Here is an 18,886-nt window from a genome sequence, read left to right on the forward strand (position 1 = left end):
CGTTGTGGGAAACACAACACTCTCTAACTCCTCTGCATACTTAAATTATGTGATCATTAATTTGCTAGTCAAGTTGGTTGCATTGAGGAAGAAAAGAATAGCACCTCTTTGGATGTGTCTGTGATGGTGTTTCCAGAGAGGAGCTGGGGGGTGGGGGGATTGCCCTAAATGTGGGGACACCACGCCACAGGCTGGGGGAGACTGGATGGAATTAAACAGGAAAAGGAAGACATCCATGAGGACAGCTCCCCTCTCTCTTTCTCCCTCTTTTCCCCTGGCCACCATTAGATAAGCAGCTCTGCTAAATACAGTCCTCAGAACCCCATATGGTTCACATGGCTCCCGTGGCCTCCCTCAGGTTGGGATAACACCCTGATGGTAGCAGAGACTAACTCTATGGCCTTGGGACATTACAGGTTTCTCTGTGCTGCAGTTTCCTCATCACAGGGTCCCAAAGAGTCATCTCAAGTTGGCTGGAAGGAGAATTCTAGGAGTACGTACTCCACGGTGAGTGATGATGACCATTGCCTTTGTTGTCACTAGAGGGCGCTAATGCTCAGCTGGGTGCTTATGGCTCCTAGGCTCCAGCTTGTGTTCTGGTGCCAAGACCAGAGGGCGTTCATCAGATGAATTCATTCTATAAAACCAGAAATAGCTACTCACAACCAGCTGGAGGTGCTGGGGTGGAGGTAGGGGAGCAGAAGTGGGGTTTCCAAAAGCTGGTCCCCAGCAGCTGCAGGAGTGACAGATCCAGAAGTAGGAACAGGGCCCAGAGCCCCAGCGAGAGGTGGTGACACAACCTGGGGGAACTCGAGAGGGAAGGAGTGAACTTGGATCAAGAAAACAGGTAGCTCCAGAGTTAGGAAGGGGCTTGGAGCGGCAGAGTCCCTTCTCAGTCCTGGACCTGAGATGCGAGTGGATTTGACTTGGAGCTCATGTGGACCCTATCAGGCTGTTTAAGCTAAAGGCAGAGGGACCAGAGCTTGGGTTGGGATTGAGCTGCTCAGGCGGTTGGGGGAATGGCTTTAGGGGAGAGACAGCTAGACACAGAGAAATAACAAGGGGGTCAGGAGGAAAGGGGCACAGGGACAGAGTCCAGGCCCAGGGTGATGGTTTATTGTACCCAGATGGAGCCATGCAGTTGTCACAGAGACAGTCGCTGTCACCTCCCCAGCATGGCCGTGGCCACTGGGCTCATGGAGAGCGGGCTGCACACAGAGGCCTGCCTGCTGGATATCTAGCCCTGCTCCTCTGTGAAAGACCCACAGCTCAGTTAGGAGCTCTGGGCTTGATTGGGGTTGGCCACTTTGGCCATAAAGAGAATGATGTCTTTGTGGAAGATGTAGATCAGAAAAGGCCTGTCCAATCGCAAAATGATCGGGTTCAGCTTTGCAGACATAGGGACAAGTTTGAATCCTGTGGCGGCGGCAGCTTCTGTGCCCTCCTCTTTCACATCTAGCAGAGCATTGTGCATCACCTGTGGGGACGTCAGAGTGTTACTGGTGACAGCCAGGGGCGCAGGAGGAAGCAGCTGGCCCGCGTGCCACTAGGGGACGCCCCTGTGCCGAGCATCGCCCACTGGCTCCTCTCTGTGCCGTTCCTCCCACTAACTAGCCTCAGAGGCAGAAGAGATTTGCTCAGAGTCACAGAGGTGAAGATGAGGCGCCCTGACCTAGGTCTTCTGTGACTGAGCCCAGAAACTGCATTGCCCCTAAAGGTCACTGCTGTGAGGAGGGCGTCACGGGCTTCCTCTCAGCTTCCACCTTAAAGTGGCCACACCGGGGCTGGCCAGGGGCAGCACTCCTGCTCCGGTCTCTAGGGGGCGCTCCGCTGTTTTGCGTGGGACAAGGCTTTGCACTTCGGGACCACTTTGGCACACCCTGCTTCTTCCCTGGGACCAGGGCTCAGGATGTGGATGGGGGCAGGGGCACATCGCAGGGTTGTGCTCCATTGTTCTCACTGCTGTGCTTCTAGAAATGCAGTTAGAGGATCCCACCCTGCTTTCTTACACATGCGTGAAATATGTACCCTATTATCCTGGTCACTATCCCCTTTGAGCATTACTACTAAGCCGTTGGGTACTGGGTACTAGCCAAGAATTCTGGCCCAAAACAAGAGAAGGGGGAGGGGGAAGGCCTATGTCCCCACAGTGGAGTGTGCCTGGCACCTGTAGCTGTTCCAGCCCAAGGCCAGGCTCTTCTCCACGCTGGGCTTCTGGAGGGGGGAGGGGCGTGGCGTGGCTGGGACTAGCTTTACAGCAGGAGGAGGATCTGGGCAGTAGCCTGGTTCTCTCGGGGGTGGGTGTGCCCAGGGCAGGTGACTGGATATTGGGAAACGGAGGTGTGTGTACACATTCCAGACTCCCCCTCCCCAAATGTTCACGGGGCCCATTCAAGCTCAGGCGTGGAGCTGACAGCTCACCTTGGTGACCTGTAGCTCGTGACATGTTGTGATCCCTGACAGGTTTGCCTTTCTGGAGAAAATTTCCCTGATGCCCAGCTGGGAAAGAATATCCTTCAGTTCATAGCTGTCCGAGATGGAAAACTTGGGCAGGGAGAGCTCATCTATGTCCCTGGAGAAGAAGAAATAAAAACAGCTGAACACCACGTGTCTTAGCATCTCCATCTCCCAGCGCGGGCTAGGTGAGCTCCTACACCGTCACCTTCTCTCTCTGGAGAGAAGATCTCATCCATTCCCTTTCTTGCATTGCTCTTCTTAGCTCACCCACTGTCTGGCAATACTCGTGAGCATCCGAATGTGCCAGGCAGTGTGCCAGCATGGGGCTAGAGCCCTGCCCAAGCCTGCTCCAGGCCTTTGCGCAGCAGCAGAGGGGTATTCACTCTACCATGAACCCTGCAGTACCTCACAAGGGCAGGCATACAGCCGCCTGTCCCATAGACAACAGGAAGGCTTCTTGTAGGAGGCACCGGAGAGAGAGAGGAGGAGGAGCCTGGGCAGGGACCACAGTCAAGACATGAAGGTCCTGGCTGCAAACAAGGGGTCTGACTGAGCTGGAGATGGGCTGGAGCTCTGAACCCTTCCACCAAAGGTGTTTACGAGCCACCCCCTCCCTCCCTGAGTGCTGGGCCTGCTTGTGCTTGGATGCGTAGGCTGGGCGTGCCAGGCAGCAAGTTCTCAGGGCACAAGGTGGCATCTTCCATCACAAGGTGTGAGGTGTCACCCTCTGTCTCAAGTGCTCTGGTCAGCATCTGCCCGGCCTGAGGGCTGCTGAATTAGAGGAGGTTGTGTCTCCTGTGGAGGTGGGGGCGGTACCTCCTCACGTTCGTTGATTTACACAATGAGCACCACTGTGGGTGGGCACGTGCAGACGCAGCCCCCAGTGATCTGTACACTGGAGATGAAGAGAAGGGAGAGTCCAGAGGGAGAGAATGGAGGAGTGGGTGGGACCACAGGTCCTGGGGGCCCCCGGGAGTCAGGAGGGGCCCAGCTATCTGAGCAGGGGCTGGTTAATATAGAAGTAGGTCCTTGCCTTTTTGGTTTGTGAAGAGCCCTCCACATCCAATACAACATGGAATTCCAATCATCACCTTTTAAGGACCAGGATACAGTGCCATTCCCGCCTTCCTTTTCAGTGGGCAGTTAGACCACAGAGAATGGTGGCAGCCATGTCTCCTTGTGTCCCACTGCAGGGCCTGGGCCTAGAATGACTTCTCTGTCTTGCTTTCCTTCACTATTCGTTTGGCTCTATGGCCTGGCCTGGCTTAGATTTATCCAGGATTTGACTGCTACTCATACATTAGGGGTCCCTGCTGAAGTGCTGCGCCCATCAGCTCTGCCTGAGCCCCTGGCTGGTCTCTCCTGTCCCATGATTGGCCCTACAGTCTGGTCTCCACCAAGTAACCAGGAGATCTTCTTACAACGGCATCCAGATCCATCACTCCTGGAAAACCTCAGAGGAGGAAGGCCAGGGATTTGCAGGGGTCTCCATGGCTCTGCATGGCCCTGACCTCTCCTGCTGTCCCCTCACCTCCTGGACTGCAGCTATCCGGCAGAGGGTTAAACACAAACATGCTGGGCTTGCTGGCCTTAGAGGCCTTGGGCTGGCTGTTCCCTGATTTGGGATGGCTTTTCCAAGTGACTCTGTCACTTCCTATCACCTCTGACCTGAGGAATTTGAACATCACCTAGCAGCCATGCTATTTAACAACTACAAATTCCCTCCAGCTCCAGCTCCCCTGACCCTTGGACTTCCCTGTTCTCACCTAATTTACCAAATGCTTGACTGACTTATGACCGTCTATCTGTCTGTCTGTGTCTCTCTCTTCCCCCTCTCTTCTCTCAATTACAAGATAAACTACACAGCGCAGGAAATCAGAAAATTTTGTGTTTTTGTCTCTAATATAATCTTAGGTTCTATATCTATGCCTGGTATATAAGTATTTAATTTTTGTGTGTACCAGTCCTGGGCTTCAACTCAGGGTCTAGGTGCTGACCCTGAGTTGTTTAGCTCAAGGTTATTGTTCTACCACTCAAGCCACAGCTCCATTTCCAACTTTTTGGTGGTTAATTAGAAATAATAATCTCATAGATTTTCTTGCCTGGACTGATTTCGAATCTTGATCCTTAGATCTCAACCTCCGGAGTTGTCAGGATTACATGCATGAGCCACCAGTGCCCCGCTTAGTAGGGGCTTAATCACTCAGCTAGTGCAGAATTGAACTGAATGGGTCATAGGTGAATGTAACGGTCCACCCGTGCAAAGCTGATTCTTGGAGCCTGATTGGCTTCACCCTCAACTGGCGGAAGTGCTCTATCCCCTTCTACCTTTACCCACACATGTGTGTTGGGATTGCCTTGGAAATTGCTCCTGGACTTAGAATATGCTAGAAGCCATGAGAACCTCATCTCCTTGTCATTGACTAAGGAAGAAAAACCACCAGGTCAGGCAGCAGAGGGCAAAATAACCCCTGATTCCTCTGGTCCCTGTGTGACTTTCCTACCGCTGAGCATCAGGTATGGCTGACGCCCTGAGATGAGACACACGGAGTCCCTGCGAGCTGGGAATTGGGAAGCCAGGTTGGGGGAGGGGTGTGAACCCAGCCAGGTTGGGGGGAGGGGCATGAATGCAGCCAGGTTGGGGGGGGAGGGGCGTGAACGCACTTGGGCTTCAGGTTCTTCTTCCACTTGCCCAGGGTCTCTGGGAGCAGCTTAGCTTCCACCTTCTGCATTTTGCCCTGGTCGGGGAGGATGAAGAGTGCACTGGCGTTGCCTGTGTATTTCAGCTCCACCACCGTGCAGGACAGCTCCTTGTCCCGGAAGTAGGGCACAGTCAGGTCCTCAGCAGTCATCATAGGCACCTGCACCGATCGGGTCTTGCTCAAGTAGAACTTGGACTCGAAGGTATCACGGGGGTCAAAGGGTGTCTCCCACTTGGCTAAAGGCAAGCAATCGATCAGAGACCATGAGAGCGTTATCTCAGCCCAGCTTCAGAACTGTGATCACACTAGGCCATCCACAGCTACCCACAGTCTCTCCTAGGGAGGAGGCGTGGCTGGTTTTGGAGAAGTGCTTTGGCAAATGAAAAGGGTTAGGGAGACACCCACACATCTGGAATGGAAAGGGGGTTGTGAGAGCAAGACATGGTTATTTGTGCTAAATGAGAAGTCAGTAGGAATCGGAATCGGGAGTCCATGAAAAAGATGGGGGCTAGAGAAAGTAGGGGGGGTGGGGGAAGGGGTAGGACACCAAAAGTTGCTGGAGGCTGGGGAGAAGCGGGGAACCCCGGGTTCTTGATCATGAACAATGCCTAGAAAGTAATTATGAGTCACAGAAATTGCAGGATGTACACCTACCACCCCTGCAAACCTCACACCCCAAATCTCTTGCTCCCCTGCCAATGGCTTGTGGGGTTTGGTAGGAGCAGAAAGACAGAGACTGAGCTCTACCTGTAAGTTGGTGAGGTAAAGAGACCCCTGGCGTTCACTCCAGTCTTCGCCAGTCTTCGCTGGGCTGTGGGCCCAGCTAGGCCCCTGTCCTCTCTCCTAACTTGCATTTTTCTCTTGATGACTTACTGGTTTCTTGGCTGTAATCCGAGAACCTACCATCTCTCTGCTCTGGGCTATCTCAGGTCCAGCTTCAGACCCAACCCCAGACATATCACAGTGGGGTTGGGTTTCCCATCTCAACTTCTGGGCTCTCAACGTGGCTCCCTGATCTGTGGGAAATCAGATGGGTGTTGCTCCTGCGGGCTTAGAATGGCTGCGTCACAGGCACCGTGTACCCATAGCATGGCGGGGTCAGCTCCCGGCTTTCTCCCTCCTCCCCCTGTCAGTCATTCTGGCCCAGCACTTGGTCACAGGTGCTGTCCTTCAGGCCAAGGTTGTCCCTACACCCCTGATGGGTCGAGATTGGCATTGCTGGGTTCCTATCAGTGAGATCAGAAGCCAAGGACCCCAGACCATGGGGCCTGGTCCTCCCAGAGGCTCTTCCCCACGTGAGAAGAGCAAAGTTCTAGAACTTCAGGGTGGCTAAGGCTCCTTAAGGGCCTCCTTGTCTTTCCTCATGAAGATGGCCCCTCCACCCCCACCTGAGCCCTCGGGCTCAGCAGAGACAGGATCCCTCCCGCATGAGCCCGTCAGAGGTGTCCAGGTTATCCCGGGTAGGGGCTTTCCCGCCGTGTCCTGCTCTGTAGGAAACAGTGTGGATCTTGCTCACTCCAGAGGGATTTGCAAGGAGGGCTGGCGCCTGCTGTCCACTGGGCAAGTTTAGAGCAGAGTCTTGGTTAATGAGGCACCCCAAAGCTGTGTCTGGGAACCACAACCCCCATGAAGCAGACTGTGGGCTGGGTGCAGCCTGGGACCTGTGTCACCCCAGCCCCAGCACTTCCTCTCCAGGACGCACCCCAAGGGCTCAGAACTCTGTTTCCTCCCCACCCCAAGCCAGGTGCTCACCTTTTAAGAAGATGTAATTCACCAGAATCATGGCCGTCCTTGGGTCCAGGTTCCGGACCAGCTCTACGATCCTCCCCTGGGTCTCGTTCCTGACGAAGTCATTGATGAGCTGCTCAGCATCTGCGGGCTGCTGGAAGTTCGTGGGGACTATCTGGGCCTCGTACAGAGTGTGTGCGTCTTCCAGGAACGCGCCCAGCACCTCCAGCTGCTCTTGGATGAACATGGCGTTGCCCATGCTGAGCTGTAGCTGGTCGCTGGGCTGGTTGAGCGTGTGCAGCAGGTGCTGGAAGCCCTGGTGGATCTCGGCCACACAGCTTTCTGGGAGGCCGAAGTTCAGGCCTTTCAGGATCTCTGCCAGGGTAGTTCCTTGGGCTCCCAGACCCAGGAAGGCCAAGTCAGTGAAGATGCTTAGGGGGGAGAAGATGATATTTTTACCAGGGTTCTTCAAGACCAACAGCTTGTAGAGTTGGGAGGCGAAGTTGGTGTTGCTAGAGGCAATGGTGCTGAGCATCTTCACCTGCTTGTCCTGGACTGGGATCTCCCTGTCCAGTGTGCCACGTGGGCGGCCCAGTGCAGCTACCAAGAGGCCCAGAGCTAGGACCAATGACATTCTCAGCATTCTGAAAAGCAAGAGTCCTTTAAGCCTGGGAGGACCAGCTGGTGCCCTGAGCAGTGACCTCCTAGGACCCCCCACTCTGCCTGGATTCTGTCCCTGTACCCACACTTGGCTGTGTGATCTCCCATGGAAAGTTCTAGAAGGTCTTGTACTCATTACTCAACACATCCTATATTTCTTTCCACCCCAGGAGGAAAGTGCTATAATTGCTATGTGTGTGTGTGTGTGTGTGTGTGTGTGTGTGTGTGTGTGTGTGTGTGTGTGTGTGTGTGTAGGATCCTGGCATAGAGAGAGGGAAGGGGCTTGCCTAAGGTCACACAGCAAGCAAATGGAGTTGCTGGAGATGATAAAAACTTGTCTAATCAGAATGTCCTTTCCTGCTTCCTGCTGTGTGGCAGGCAGAGCCAGAGAAAAAGATTAGAAAGGAGGAAGTTGTTTTTATTTTTATCCTTGCTGGCCCCAGACCAATCCAAGAGCACTGCAGCACTTCCCAGGAGCTCCATGACAGGTTATTGGCCTAGGCCAGGCCACGCCAGTGCCTAAATGTAGTGCAGATTGAGAGCGACACACAAGCCCGCTTGAGCCGGGCCTGGAGCCCTGATAGCCCCAGAAATGTTTGTTGGCGTAAAGACCCAGGGACTATGGTTACATTCTTTCCAGCCCTGCTAGGTTTGCACATGGTCATTTATGTCCACCTTCAGCCAGGAAAGGCCTTCCGGTGAGGAGAGAGCAGAGCTGGGGGGAAGAGAGATCGGAGAACCCCTGTGGGCTTCAGATCCCACCTCCTTGTAGCATGACCTGTGCTCAGGTGACTTAAGAGATGAAGGTGAAGCCGGGTGCCGGTGGCTCACGCCTGTCATCCTAGCTACTCAGGAGGCTGAGATCTGAGGATCGAGGTTCAAAGCCAGCCCGGGCAGGAAAAGACTGTGAGACTCCTATCTCCAATAAACCACTAGAAAACTGGAAGTGGCACTGTGGCTCAAGTGGCAGAGCTGAAGAGCTGAGGGACAGTGCCCAGGCCCAGAGTTCAAGTCCCATGACCGACAAAAAACAAACCAACAAACAAAAGAGATGAAGGTGGCTCCCCAAGATGTTCCTAAGGGTCACCTCCTTCCACATAAGCCTGGAGCTGTATATAAGTGACCCGGGTCCGAGGCCTGTGGCTAGCAGAGATCCTTGTGGTCAGCCTTGGCCAGTTCTGTCCTGGCATTCAGAGGAGAAGGGAGGAGGGGAAAGCAAGGAGAGGGAAGAGATGCAGGGGGAGAGGAAGGGAGGGGAGAGAGAGAGGAAGGAGGGTGTGAGGAGAAAGGAGAAGGAAAAAGAGGAGGAAGAGTGCAGGAGGAATGGGGGAGAGGGAGGAGGGGAGAGAGAAAGAGGAGGAGAGGAGGAGGAGCAGGATGAGGGACGTGTCATCAGGAGGATGGGAGTCTTTTGGAGAAGCCAGGGGACAGTGGTGGCTTGGTTGTCTCTAGTGTTTGCTTCCTCTCACTCTGGTGCAACCATTGCTTTGGGAAAATGTTCAACAATAATATTTTGCTCTAAGTTAATTTCAGTTCTCCACACTGGAGGTCTGGCTCTTCATGGCTGGACGAGAAGCCTGGCTGAGAACGGCAGACCCCACCCCACTGAGGTATTACCCATGGAATCCCCCAAATCACCTTGGGGCTTTTGACCGCTGCCCCAAGATGCCCACTTCCACTATCCCCCTTCCGACAGAGGCCCCGGTGCCAGGCCTAGGCTAGGCAATTCCTCTCCCCTGTGGAGTCAGACACACAGAGTCCACAGGCAGCAGCATCCTGCCACCCGTACCCTTTGCACACATCGAGACACATCTCCAACCAAGTCCCAGAACTGTCCCCCGAGTCCCACCCTTGGGCCCTGGGCACAGTGCCTACACCTCCACCCTCCATACTTCCTGGGCTCTGGACCACAGCCAGCATCACCCACCACCCACCCACATCCTTCACTCCCACTGACAAGCCTGAATTACCTTCCCAGAGCCGCTGTCCAGAGCCGAGAGGATCATCCCCCTGGAATGAACCCCAATGGCTATTTATGCCTGTGAACAGCTCCTCCTCCTGCTTAGAAAATGTTGGCTGGGACACATCTGCGCTGTGTTCTGACCAGAAGTGGTCAGATGATCATTTCTTGTAACTTGGGTTAAAGAAATAAGTCTGAGACAATCTTGTTACTGGAACCTCCTTACCCCCCTCCCTACAAACAACAATCACTAACTCCCCTGGGTCTCCTTCAGATGTTAGGAAAGGCTCATGGAGGCTCGTGGGAAAACCTTGTGCGCATGAAGAAGGACAGCAGAGATATGCAGCTCACATTTTGCTTGACTTATTTCCAAGTCACTTTTAAAAATTATCTGTGTTTGGGAGAAAAAAAAATCTGTGTTTGTGATGGAAGGCAGTGACATTGATCAAGATACACTGCGTTCATAAACAGATTTTTTTGTAAGTAAAAGCAGAAACAACTGTGTTTGTGAACCTCTGTGTGTGTATGTGTGTGTGCATGTGTGTGTGTGTGTGTGTGTGTGCCATGTCTCTCTATGTACATTTAGATACATTAGGGCATCCTTCCCCAGGAGTGGTGAGCCTCAGGGCTCTGCCCCCTGCAGATGTTCACTTAGAGTAGTGGGAGGCAGTGTTTCTAGAGAATGCTTGTTGGGAGCCCTAGTTCCCAGGCTCTCTTTGTCTTTGGCCTCCATCCTCTCCTGCCTCTTCGGCTGATTCACCCTCATTAACCTTGAATTTCAGGTCTCCCTTCATCTTAGGCCTGTCTCGGGCTCCTAACCAAACTCCCATCCATGATAGCTACTGAGAAAGCTGAGTGGAACCCTCCCCCCCCCCCCCCCCCCCCCCCCCGCCCAGGCTCCACACAAAGTCAGGTCTGGAAACCTCTGGATTAGTAGAGAGCTGATAGTTTGGGCCTGAGGTGGTTTGGGTTGAATCCCAAGGCTGCTACTCACTACCTATGTGACCTCCGACAAATCACCTCAAGTCCCGGCTTTCCCTATGTGTAAGAGGCAAGATGATGGGAAGTAGAGTCGGGTGTTGCTCAGAAACATTCAGAGAAATGTGATTCTGGATGTTTACCCAGTTGTATAAGCACTGTGGAGTGTACTTTCAGAGACACAGACCAGGTCGGGTATCAGTGGTTCACTCTCTAATCCTAGTTACTTACGAAGCTGAGATCTAAAATTGTGGTTTGAGGCTAACCCAGGCAAGAAAGTCTGTAAGACTCTCAATTAACCAGCAAAAAAATGTGGAGCTGTGGCTCAAGTGGTAGAGTGCTAAACTTGAGTGAAAAAGCTAAGCAACAGTGCCCAGATCCTGAATTCAATACACTCTAGCTAGCCCAGTTATACACACACACATTGAGTTTGGCTCCATCCCTCTTTGAATAACTATTTATGTTCTTTGGGTCTCCAATCCAAATATTGTCACTGTTGAATACGTATTTAATTACGTTAGTTAGTTGAATCAAGGATGGAGCCCAGAGACCCTCGCGTGCTAAAGTGGATTGCTATTGTGGCTTCACTTTGTCACGAAGCTTCTGTCCCATTTCTCTGCCATCCCTAGAAACTCTTTTTTTTTTTTTTCTTTGGTCCAGTCGTGGGGCCTGAACTCTGGGCCTGGGCGCTGTCCCTCAGCTCTTCAGCTCAAGGCTAGCGCTCTACCACTTGAGCCACAGCACCACTTCTGGCTTTTTTCTTTTTGCTTATGTGGTGCTGAGGAATCGAACCCAGGGCCTCAGGCATGCAAGGCAAGCGCTCTACCACTGAGCCAACTTCCCAGCCCCATCCCTAGAAACTCTTGTCCTGAATGTTCTACCTGCGTCTTGTGTACAGGGTGCTGTCTGACACCGTCCTTCCCTGGGAATTTGCTGGAAAGCAAAACAAAGGCCATCTAAGAGCACCTGCTGGAACCCTCCAGAACCAGCTCCTCCACTTACAACAGGGGATGTTAGGCTCATAACCACCACCAACAACAAAAAGGAGGCTTCTTTGCATTGTGTTGGACTTGCTGAATGGCTTTTAGTAATGGAAAGAGTATGTCAGGAGGACTAGAGAATTGTTTTTTGGGATTGAATTACAAAGACTGAGACTGCCTGCTTTGTATTCTCTATTTCACACTCATTTTCGTTTGCTTGTTCTCACTTTCTCTCCCTCCGTCCTCCCCACCCCTTCGCCCTACTTTCTCCTGGAAGTCAATTGGATCAGCCCTCTGAGTAGGCCCACAGAGATTTCCCATCCCATGAGTGAGCTTGGATGGGGCACCTTTGGTCCTGGCCAACAATCTGACTACAGACTCAGAGCCAGAGCCACTCAACTCAGCCCCTCTTGGATTCCTGACTCTATGAGACAACATGTGTTTATTCTTTCAAGCTGTGAGTTTGGGTGGTTTGTTTTCTGGCAGTTCATGACTCACGCAGATGTACACCACCCTTTCTCTTGGCTCCTTGTATCAGAGAGAAAGATGGTAAGAAGAAAAATTGGAAGATTTTAGAAGAGAATCAGGCAATGTCCTAGCACAACCACTGGGTGGATGGGAGTCCCCGTTTCCTCTCCTTGTGCAAACTGGCTTTCCTTCCCTCATCCCTCAGAGGCCCCAGGGCTTTGATTGCGGTCATGGCTTAAGAGCCGTACCATCTTCCTGCTGAAATGGGCTCCATCGGTTGCTCTTTCTTCTCTAGGGGGGAGAAGTCAAAAACTCAGAAGGTTACTGGCCAAAAGTGATCCCACACCCAAATAGGAGTTGGGATTGAAAACCTCCAATCTACTAGCTCACCCTCTCTAGCAAGCACAACCCAATCCTGGCTGACCTGGGGCCAGCATGTCTGACGCAGCAGCCCCTGAGTTTCAGTTCCTTGCAGAGGTCACCTGTGGGGAGGTCGAGGCTGAATGATGCCAGCTCTGAGGCTGTGAGGACTTGCAGCCTGGTGGTCATGGTGGCACACATTGTGCTTCTCTGCTTTCAGGGATTTCACTGGGCTTTGGCATCAGGGGCGAGGGGCGTGCTTGGTGATCCTTTGTGACATCGTCCACCTCCCAGGTCTGGAAGCGCTGCAGCTACTTTGTGTTTCAAGGTCTCTGGCAACCATGGGTCTGAGCCAGGGTTTTGACACAGTCTCCTGGGCAGCTCCCCCGAGTGGCCCCTTGCAGTGTGCATGCACTAAACAGTTATACAGAGCTAGCCCTGCCCCTGCCTGCCTCCTATGTGTTCCCCATCTGTAACCCGTGCCTCTTCCCTGTGTTACCTGACTCCCTTCGACCTTCCCCCTGTGTGGGAGCTCCCTGCCTCCCTGAAACTCCCTCCCGTCTGTCTCTGCTAGCCACACTCATCCTTGCCGCAAACCCTGTCCCTGCAGCAATGAACTCTAAGCTCCCACACTCCTGTACTGGCCCCTACCATGGTGGCAGAAAATGAGTCCTTTCAGTCACTTTCTGACCTCTCTGAGACCCAAGAAGCCCTCATGGGAAGACCCCACTCTTCTCTAGAGCTGGGATTCTGACCCCCCTCTCTCACAATGCTCCTAGATCAGAGCTCTCCCAGCAGACCCTAGGTGCCTCCACTAAATCCAGGGCCAGCAACTCTGCACGCATGGGGTACCTCACACAAGACCGTCTCGGGCAAGCCGAAGTCTGATATAATCACGCGTGGATAAGGCCCTGTGAACCGTGAGCTGTGCATCACCAGCAGCAGGGCTCCCCAGACCTTCCTCATGGAAGCCACCCTCTTCTACGTCACCTGACTGTCAGGCTGGAGATCCTGTACCCGTGGTTCTGTGACTGTCCCTCCTCACCACGGGGAAGGCTGTGTGCTCTGGGTCATCAGGATGGAGGCTTCAAGCCCATCTCTGCTCCCCAAAGCCATACTTGCCAGATTTGACAACTCCTCACTAATAGCCAAATGTGTGCACACTTCAGGGGGAGGAGGTCTTGTGTGTGGTCCGTTCACCTACCTGCAGAGTGGCCACTCCCTGGGAGTCCCTGGACTCCAGTGTGGAATGGCCACACACACACACACACACACACACACACACACACACACACACACACACACTATGACTAGTAGAGAATGAGAATCTCTGTGTATTCAAATGCACACCCTCACTTCATATTGATTCCTGGGATCAGGGCAGGAACATAGATGTATTTTGGAGGGATGTGGATGTTGAGGATGGAACCCAGGACCTTGTACCCAGGGCAAGTCCTCTGCCCAAAGCTACATTACCCTACCTATGCATTTGCTAAAACTGACTTCAGTTAGTGGCACAAAGGGGTTTCATTTTGACAAGTCCATGTATGTATAGGATACTTCCCAATCATCCTCCCTAGTTAATTTTATTAGAATATTTTATTTGCATGTGAGGTTATTTTGATAGAAACTGTTCTCCTAATATCTCTTTTGTCCTGTTCATTGTCGATATACATAAAAGCTGGTGTGTGTGTGTGTGTGTGTGCGCGCGCGCACGCGCAAGCACGCACACTTGTCCTAGGAATCGAACTCATGACCTAGGAACTCCCCATAAGCTTATGTGCTCAAAGCTATTACTCTACCATTTGCAGCACATCTCCACTTCTGGCATTGTTTTTGGTGATTAATTAGAAATCAGACACTCATGGACTTTCCTATCTGGGCTGTCTTTGAACCACAATCCTCAGATCTCAGTTTCCTGAGTCACTAGGATTATAGTCATGAGGCACTGGTAACCAACTATGGTCTATTTAGTGTTTTAGTAATGAGATAATCAAATAAGAATGCATATATTTTCTTAAAGATAAGCAAAGAAACTAAGTAACATAACAACAAAAGGGTAAGATATAAGTTTATAAAAGCATACAAATATTTTGGCAGATTTTAAAAATGTAGACTCAGTGACAGACATCTATGTTATTTTCTCTATTTGTACTAGATAATTTGTACAATAGAAAGGACAATATTAACTTCAGAATCAGGAAAACAGCCTTTTCTTGTCCCTTACAATAGTTATTGTCATTAGCAAATGATACGACTTTATTTTTTTTGGGTCTGGTTGTGGGGCCTGAACTCTGGGCCTGGGCGCTGTCCCCCAGCAATTCAGCTCAAGGCTAGCGCTCTACCACTTGAGCCACAGTGCCACTTCCGCCTTTTTTCTTTTTGCTTATGTGGTGCTGAGAAATCGAACAAAGAGCTTCATGCATGCAAGGTAAGCGCTCTACCACTGAGCCACCTTCCCAGCTCTTTGGTGCGACTCTGTTTTTCCATTGAACCTCATTTTCTACATTTCTACATTGAACCTTCATTTTCAACATCTTCCTTTTTGCTTTTACCATTCTGTTCTCATGTCAGTTCAGTTTTCTTTCCTTCAGCTATTTGTTTGTAATAATCACTATTGGATAATAAATGGAAAATTTAGCAACCCCCCCCCCAAACAAACAAAAACAAAACAAAAACCCAAACCCAAACCCTCTTGAACCTGGCTAGATGTAGATTTCTTAAGAGTTGGGATTTTCTTTTTTGTTTTTACTCTATTGAATGTTTCCTATGCCTTTAGCTACCATCTCTTCACCTTTATGGATGCCCGTAAGGTGTAATTTGTTCTTTTGAGTTTCTCGCAAATTCCACTTAAATTTCTTTCATCTTTTCCCTTGTATTTTATTTGTTTTCTATTGTATCTGTTCTATCTTCAAGCCTGAAATTCTGTCTTCCATATCATCTTTTATGCTGGAGAAGCTTTCCTCTTTGATTGTTTGATTTTCCTATTTAGGGTTTCTGTCTCTTTGTTGCCATATATCACTTCATTAATCTGTTCATCTATGTTTTCTTGACTTCTTTTAGCTGCTATGCAAATTCTCTCTGAACTCATTTCACTGTTTATCTGAATTGACTTGGAATTCATTAAGCTTTTTATCTGTGTTTTCATTGAATCTATTTCTTTGTGTTGTTTGTGTTCAGGTCACTGCTGGTATATTTCCTCTTTTCTTTCACTGAACTTTCTTATCAACTTTTTTTTGCCTCAGTATATTGTGTTTCTTCTCCAGCAGCATTTCCATGTTTTCTCATAATTTCTTATGTTTTTTGTGTTGGGGTTTACTTATGTGTGGGCCTCTATATTCTCACAGGGCTGCTATTTGCTGACCTGATGAACAGTTTCTGGCCACATGTGTTTGGGTAAAATTCAACTCTAATCATTTTCCCATTTCAAAACCCAACAAAATATTTACATACAGTAAAATGCTTTGGGCAACTTCAGTCAACCAGTTACGTCAAATGCACTGGGGGCTGGGTTTTTGTGTTGTACTATGAGGCCCTGGTCAGATCAGGGAGGGTGAGAAAGAGAGGAGTAAGGAAGGTAGAGAGAGCAGGGATGGGGAGTGAGGGATGAGGGCACTACTGTACTCACCTGCTGGTACATAGTTTACTTGATGCGGAGAAGGGTGGTGAAGTCAGGAGTATTAGAAATAGCTTGGCATGTTGAGGTGTTGCACAGGAATAAAGACACCAACTCCAAAGGAACTCAAGTTTAGTTCTGCAGAAGGGTGTGCATCAGCCAAAAAATCTGGCCAGCAAGCGCAAAGAGCAGGCAGGCTGCTCCCTTTTTATCCCCAACCCAGCAGGCCCCGCCCCTCTGCTCACATGGGCTGAGCTCAGGTTCACAATCGGTGAAGGGATGTGGCTTAATTAACAGTAAGGAATGAGAAGTCAAGGAGCTTCTAATAGAATGTCTTACTGTAAGTGCAGAGAAAAGGATGTATGTAACTAAAATGTAATGAACGAGGGCCAAGCCACCTGGCAAAGCAGGAACTTCTCAGAAAAACAGTTCTCTCAAGATTAGCTTCTTTTCCAACTTGAAAGAAGCTTTTCTCACAGGAGTTACAAGAGTACAGAAAACAGATGAGTACTTGTGTAAGGAAGGGTGAAGCAGGGTAGACTATTACTAGCAGAAAAGAGATAAGGGAAACAAAAGAAAAGAAGATGAAAACAAATATAAAATGTGAGGGTAAGTTTGGTTGCCAGCTGGGGTCATCAAAAAGGACCAGTTCAGCCGGGCACCAGTGGCTCACGCCTGTAATCCTAGCTACTCAGGAGGCTGAGATCTAAGGATTGCAATTCAAAGCCAGCCTGGGCAGGAAAGACCGTGAAACTCTTATCTCCAATAAATCACCAGAAAACTGGAAGTGGCACTGTGGCTCAAGTGTTAGAGCGCTAGCCTTGAGCTGAAGAGCTGAGGGACAGCGCCCAGGCCCAGAGTTCAAGGCCCAGGACTGACAAAAAAAACAACCAAAGGACCAGCTCGCCCAGGCCCAGTCTGTTCTGTGATCTCATTTGCAGAGGATGAGCTCCTCTACAGGCCAGCCACATCTGCTGCCTACTGTCCCTCAGCTCCCTGCACAGGCACCTCCTGATTCGCCTCTTCCTCAGCTGAGCCAATGTATGCAAATACAGTTCAGAGTAAGTGCCAGGCACTAAGGACTTGGCCTCTAGGTGTGGCCTGTGTCATTACCCTCACTGCCTCCTAGCACACCGCCCGCTGTCTCAACTGAGAAGAGTGAGTGAGTCTCCATTTTGTACTGCTTCTCCATCCTGCTTCTCCACCCCATCCCACCTCGGGACTTTTGTTTTCTTAACCTTTATCTCTCAAGTCTTGACTTCAACATTCCTCTGACTGCCAAAAGCCTGGAGACCCTTTCCAGTTAAGGGCCTCTCTTCTCCACTTGGATTCCCAAGTTACTGTTATCTATTCCTTTCCTGAATATCTTTTTCTTTTGGAAAATTTTATTTTAAAATCGCCCTTTCTTTTTTCTTTTCTCTTCTCTTTTCTTCTCTTTCTTTCTTTCTTTCTTTCTTTCTTTCTTTCTTTCTTTCTTTCTTTCTTTCTTTCTTGTCAGTCATGGGGCTTGAACTTTGGGCTTGGGCGCTGTCCATGAGCTCTTCAGCTTAAGGCGAGTGCTCTACCTCTTGAGCCACCACACCACTTTTGGTTTTCTAGTGGTTTCTTGGAGATAAGAGTCTCATGGAGTTTCCTGCCTGGGCTGGCTTTGAACTGTGATCCTCAGATCTCAGCCTCCTGAGTAGCTAGGATTACAGGCGTGAGCCACTGGCCGGCTCGCCCTTTTTATTTTGAGACCAGTTTTAGGACATACAGAGACTCCGTGCAGCACAGTCAGCCCCCCTCCATGCTCCTCCCAGCTCCCTAGTGTATATGTACACATCTCCTGTTCTCATAGTGTTGTTTGTTTAAACCAAGACCTGCATACCAGTGCAACCTTGTCTGAGAAAATGAACTCTATGCATCTGATATCTTGATAAGATAAAATCGGACACAGAAATCCACAACAGAAAGAGCATCGGAGGACACGAGTAGGGAAGGCTGTCTATAAGCAGAGGAGCCGAGGCCCAAGGAAGAGCCAGCCCTAACTTAATCTTGGCTGTGAGTGGATCCCTTTCTGTGGCTGTGGCGCTTTGCCGTGGCAACCTTGGAAGCAGATTTGGTGCCTAAGCACAAGACTCCAGGGGTTATGTAGGTTGCTCCATGGACAAGGTCAGTCCTGGGAATGTGTTGATGAGACCTTGGAGAAGATGCTGAGAGCACCCCCTAGAGAGCTGAGCAGAGGCACCTGCTGAGGCACAAATGGAGAAGAAGGGACAGGAAAGGGTACAGGGACCCTTGTCCCTGTTGTGGATGCCAAACCATGGTCATAGCGATGAAGAACAGATAAGGTGTTGGCCTCCTGTCCAGGTTCACTGTTCGTGTGCCATCAGCACAACAGTTTTCTATCTCTCTGTTCTGCTTCATACTCGTTCCACTGGTCCAGAAGAGCCTCTGTGATCCCCTCACCCAGGCGTCACTCATCTCAGGTTCTTTCCAGCTGGTCTTTTCTACCTGTTCCTCAGTCTACTATCTATTCAAGTCCAGGTCTTCTTTAAAACGAGCTCCATCTTCTTCTGCCAAAGGTTTCCTCATCTCCTCTCTGTGAGTCTCCTTCTGAGCTGCCATGCTCTTCTCTGTACACAGGATTATACTGATGTTGAGCTAATTATCCTGTAACCATGCATGGGACAGACTGCGATGTACAACATACAATAGAGACCGAATGCATGAGACGCCACCTGTCCTGCGCTATAGTAGTTGTTTTGAGTCTGGTTTTTGAGAGTCAACTTTAGACACCATTGGACTTTGATATTCTGTATAGGCAGGACATACCTCTGACCTTGGACTGGTTGAATAAACAGGAAGAGAACATTTGCCAAGAAAGACCAGATATTATGTAAGGAAAAGGTACACAGGAGTGGGGTGGTCTCACAAGGAGGCTCAATCCTGGAGGGTCATCCTGAGATCAAAGCACAAACATAAATGAGATGTCTGG

General features: G+C 50.4%; 1 protein-coding gene across 1 annotated transcript; it reads right to left on the reverse strand.

Moving 5' to 3' along the window:
• Positions 1-1,066: 1,066 nt before the first annotated feature.
• Positions 1,067-9,618, reverse strand: LOC138833099 (serine protease inhibitor A3N-like). Its single transcript, XM_070031422.1, has 5 exons — positions 9,518-9,618; positions 6,912-7,531; positions 5,122-5,395; positions 2,422-2,572; positions 1,067-1,477 (listed from the first exon to the last, which is right to left on the reverse strand). Exons 2-5 carry the CDS (start codon positions 7,528-7,530, stop codon positions 1,274-1,276), a joined length of 1,248 nt encoding a protein of 415 aa, XP_069887523.1. The 5' UTR covers position 7,531; positions 9,518-9,618; the 3' UTR covers positions 1,067-1,273.
• Between the last annotated feature and the right edge of the window lie 9,268 nt (positions 9,619-18,886).

This window comes from Dipodomys merriami, unplaced genomic scaffold, assembly GCF_024711535.1.
Source record: "Dipodomys merriami isolate MVZ:Mamm:240054 unplaced genomic scaffold, mDipMer1.0.p SCAF_200, whole genome shotgun sequence".
NCBI classification, from domain to species: domain Eukaryota; kingdom Metazoa; phylum Chordata; class Mammalia; order Rodentia; family Heteromyidae; genus Dipodomys; species Dipodomys merriami.

Bases quoted from the DNA above. Each gene is read 5' to 3' on its own strand.
- LOC138833099 (XM_070031422.1), bottom strand. From the start codon at position 7,530: ATGCTGAGAATGTCATTGGTCCTAGCTCTGGGCCTCTTGGTAGCTGCA. The intron at 5,396-6,911 runs GTGAGCACCTGG...GCTTGCCTTTAG, and splicing joins GAATTACATCTTCTTAAAAG to CCAAGTGGGAGACACCCTTT. The intron at 2,573-5,121 runs GTGCGTTCACGC...CTTCTTCTCCAG, and splicing joins AAGAAGAACCTGAAGCCCAA to GGACATAGATGAGCTCTCCC.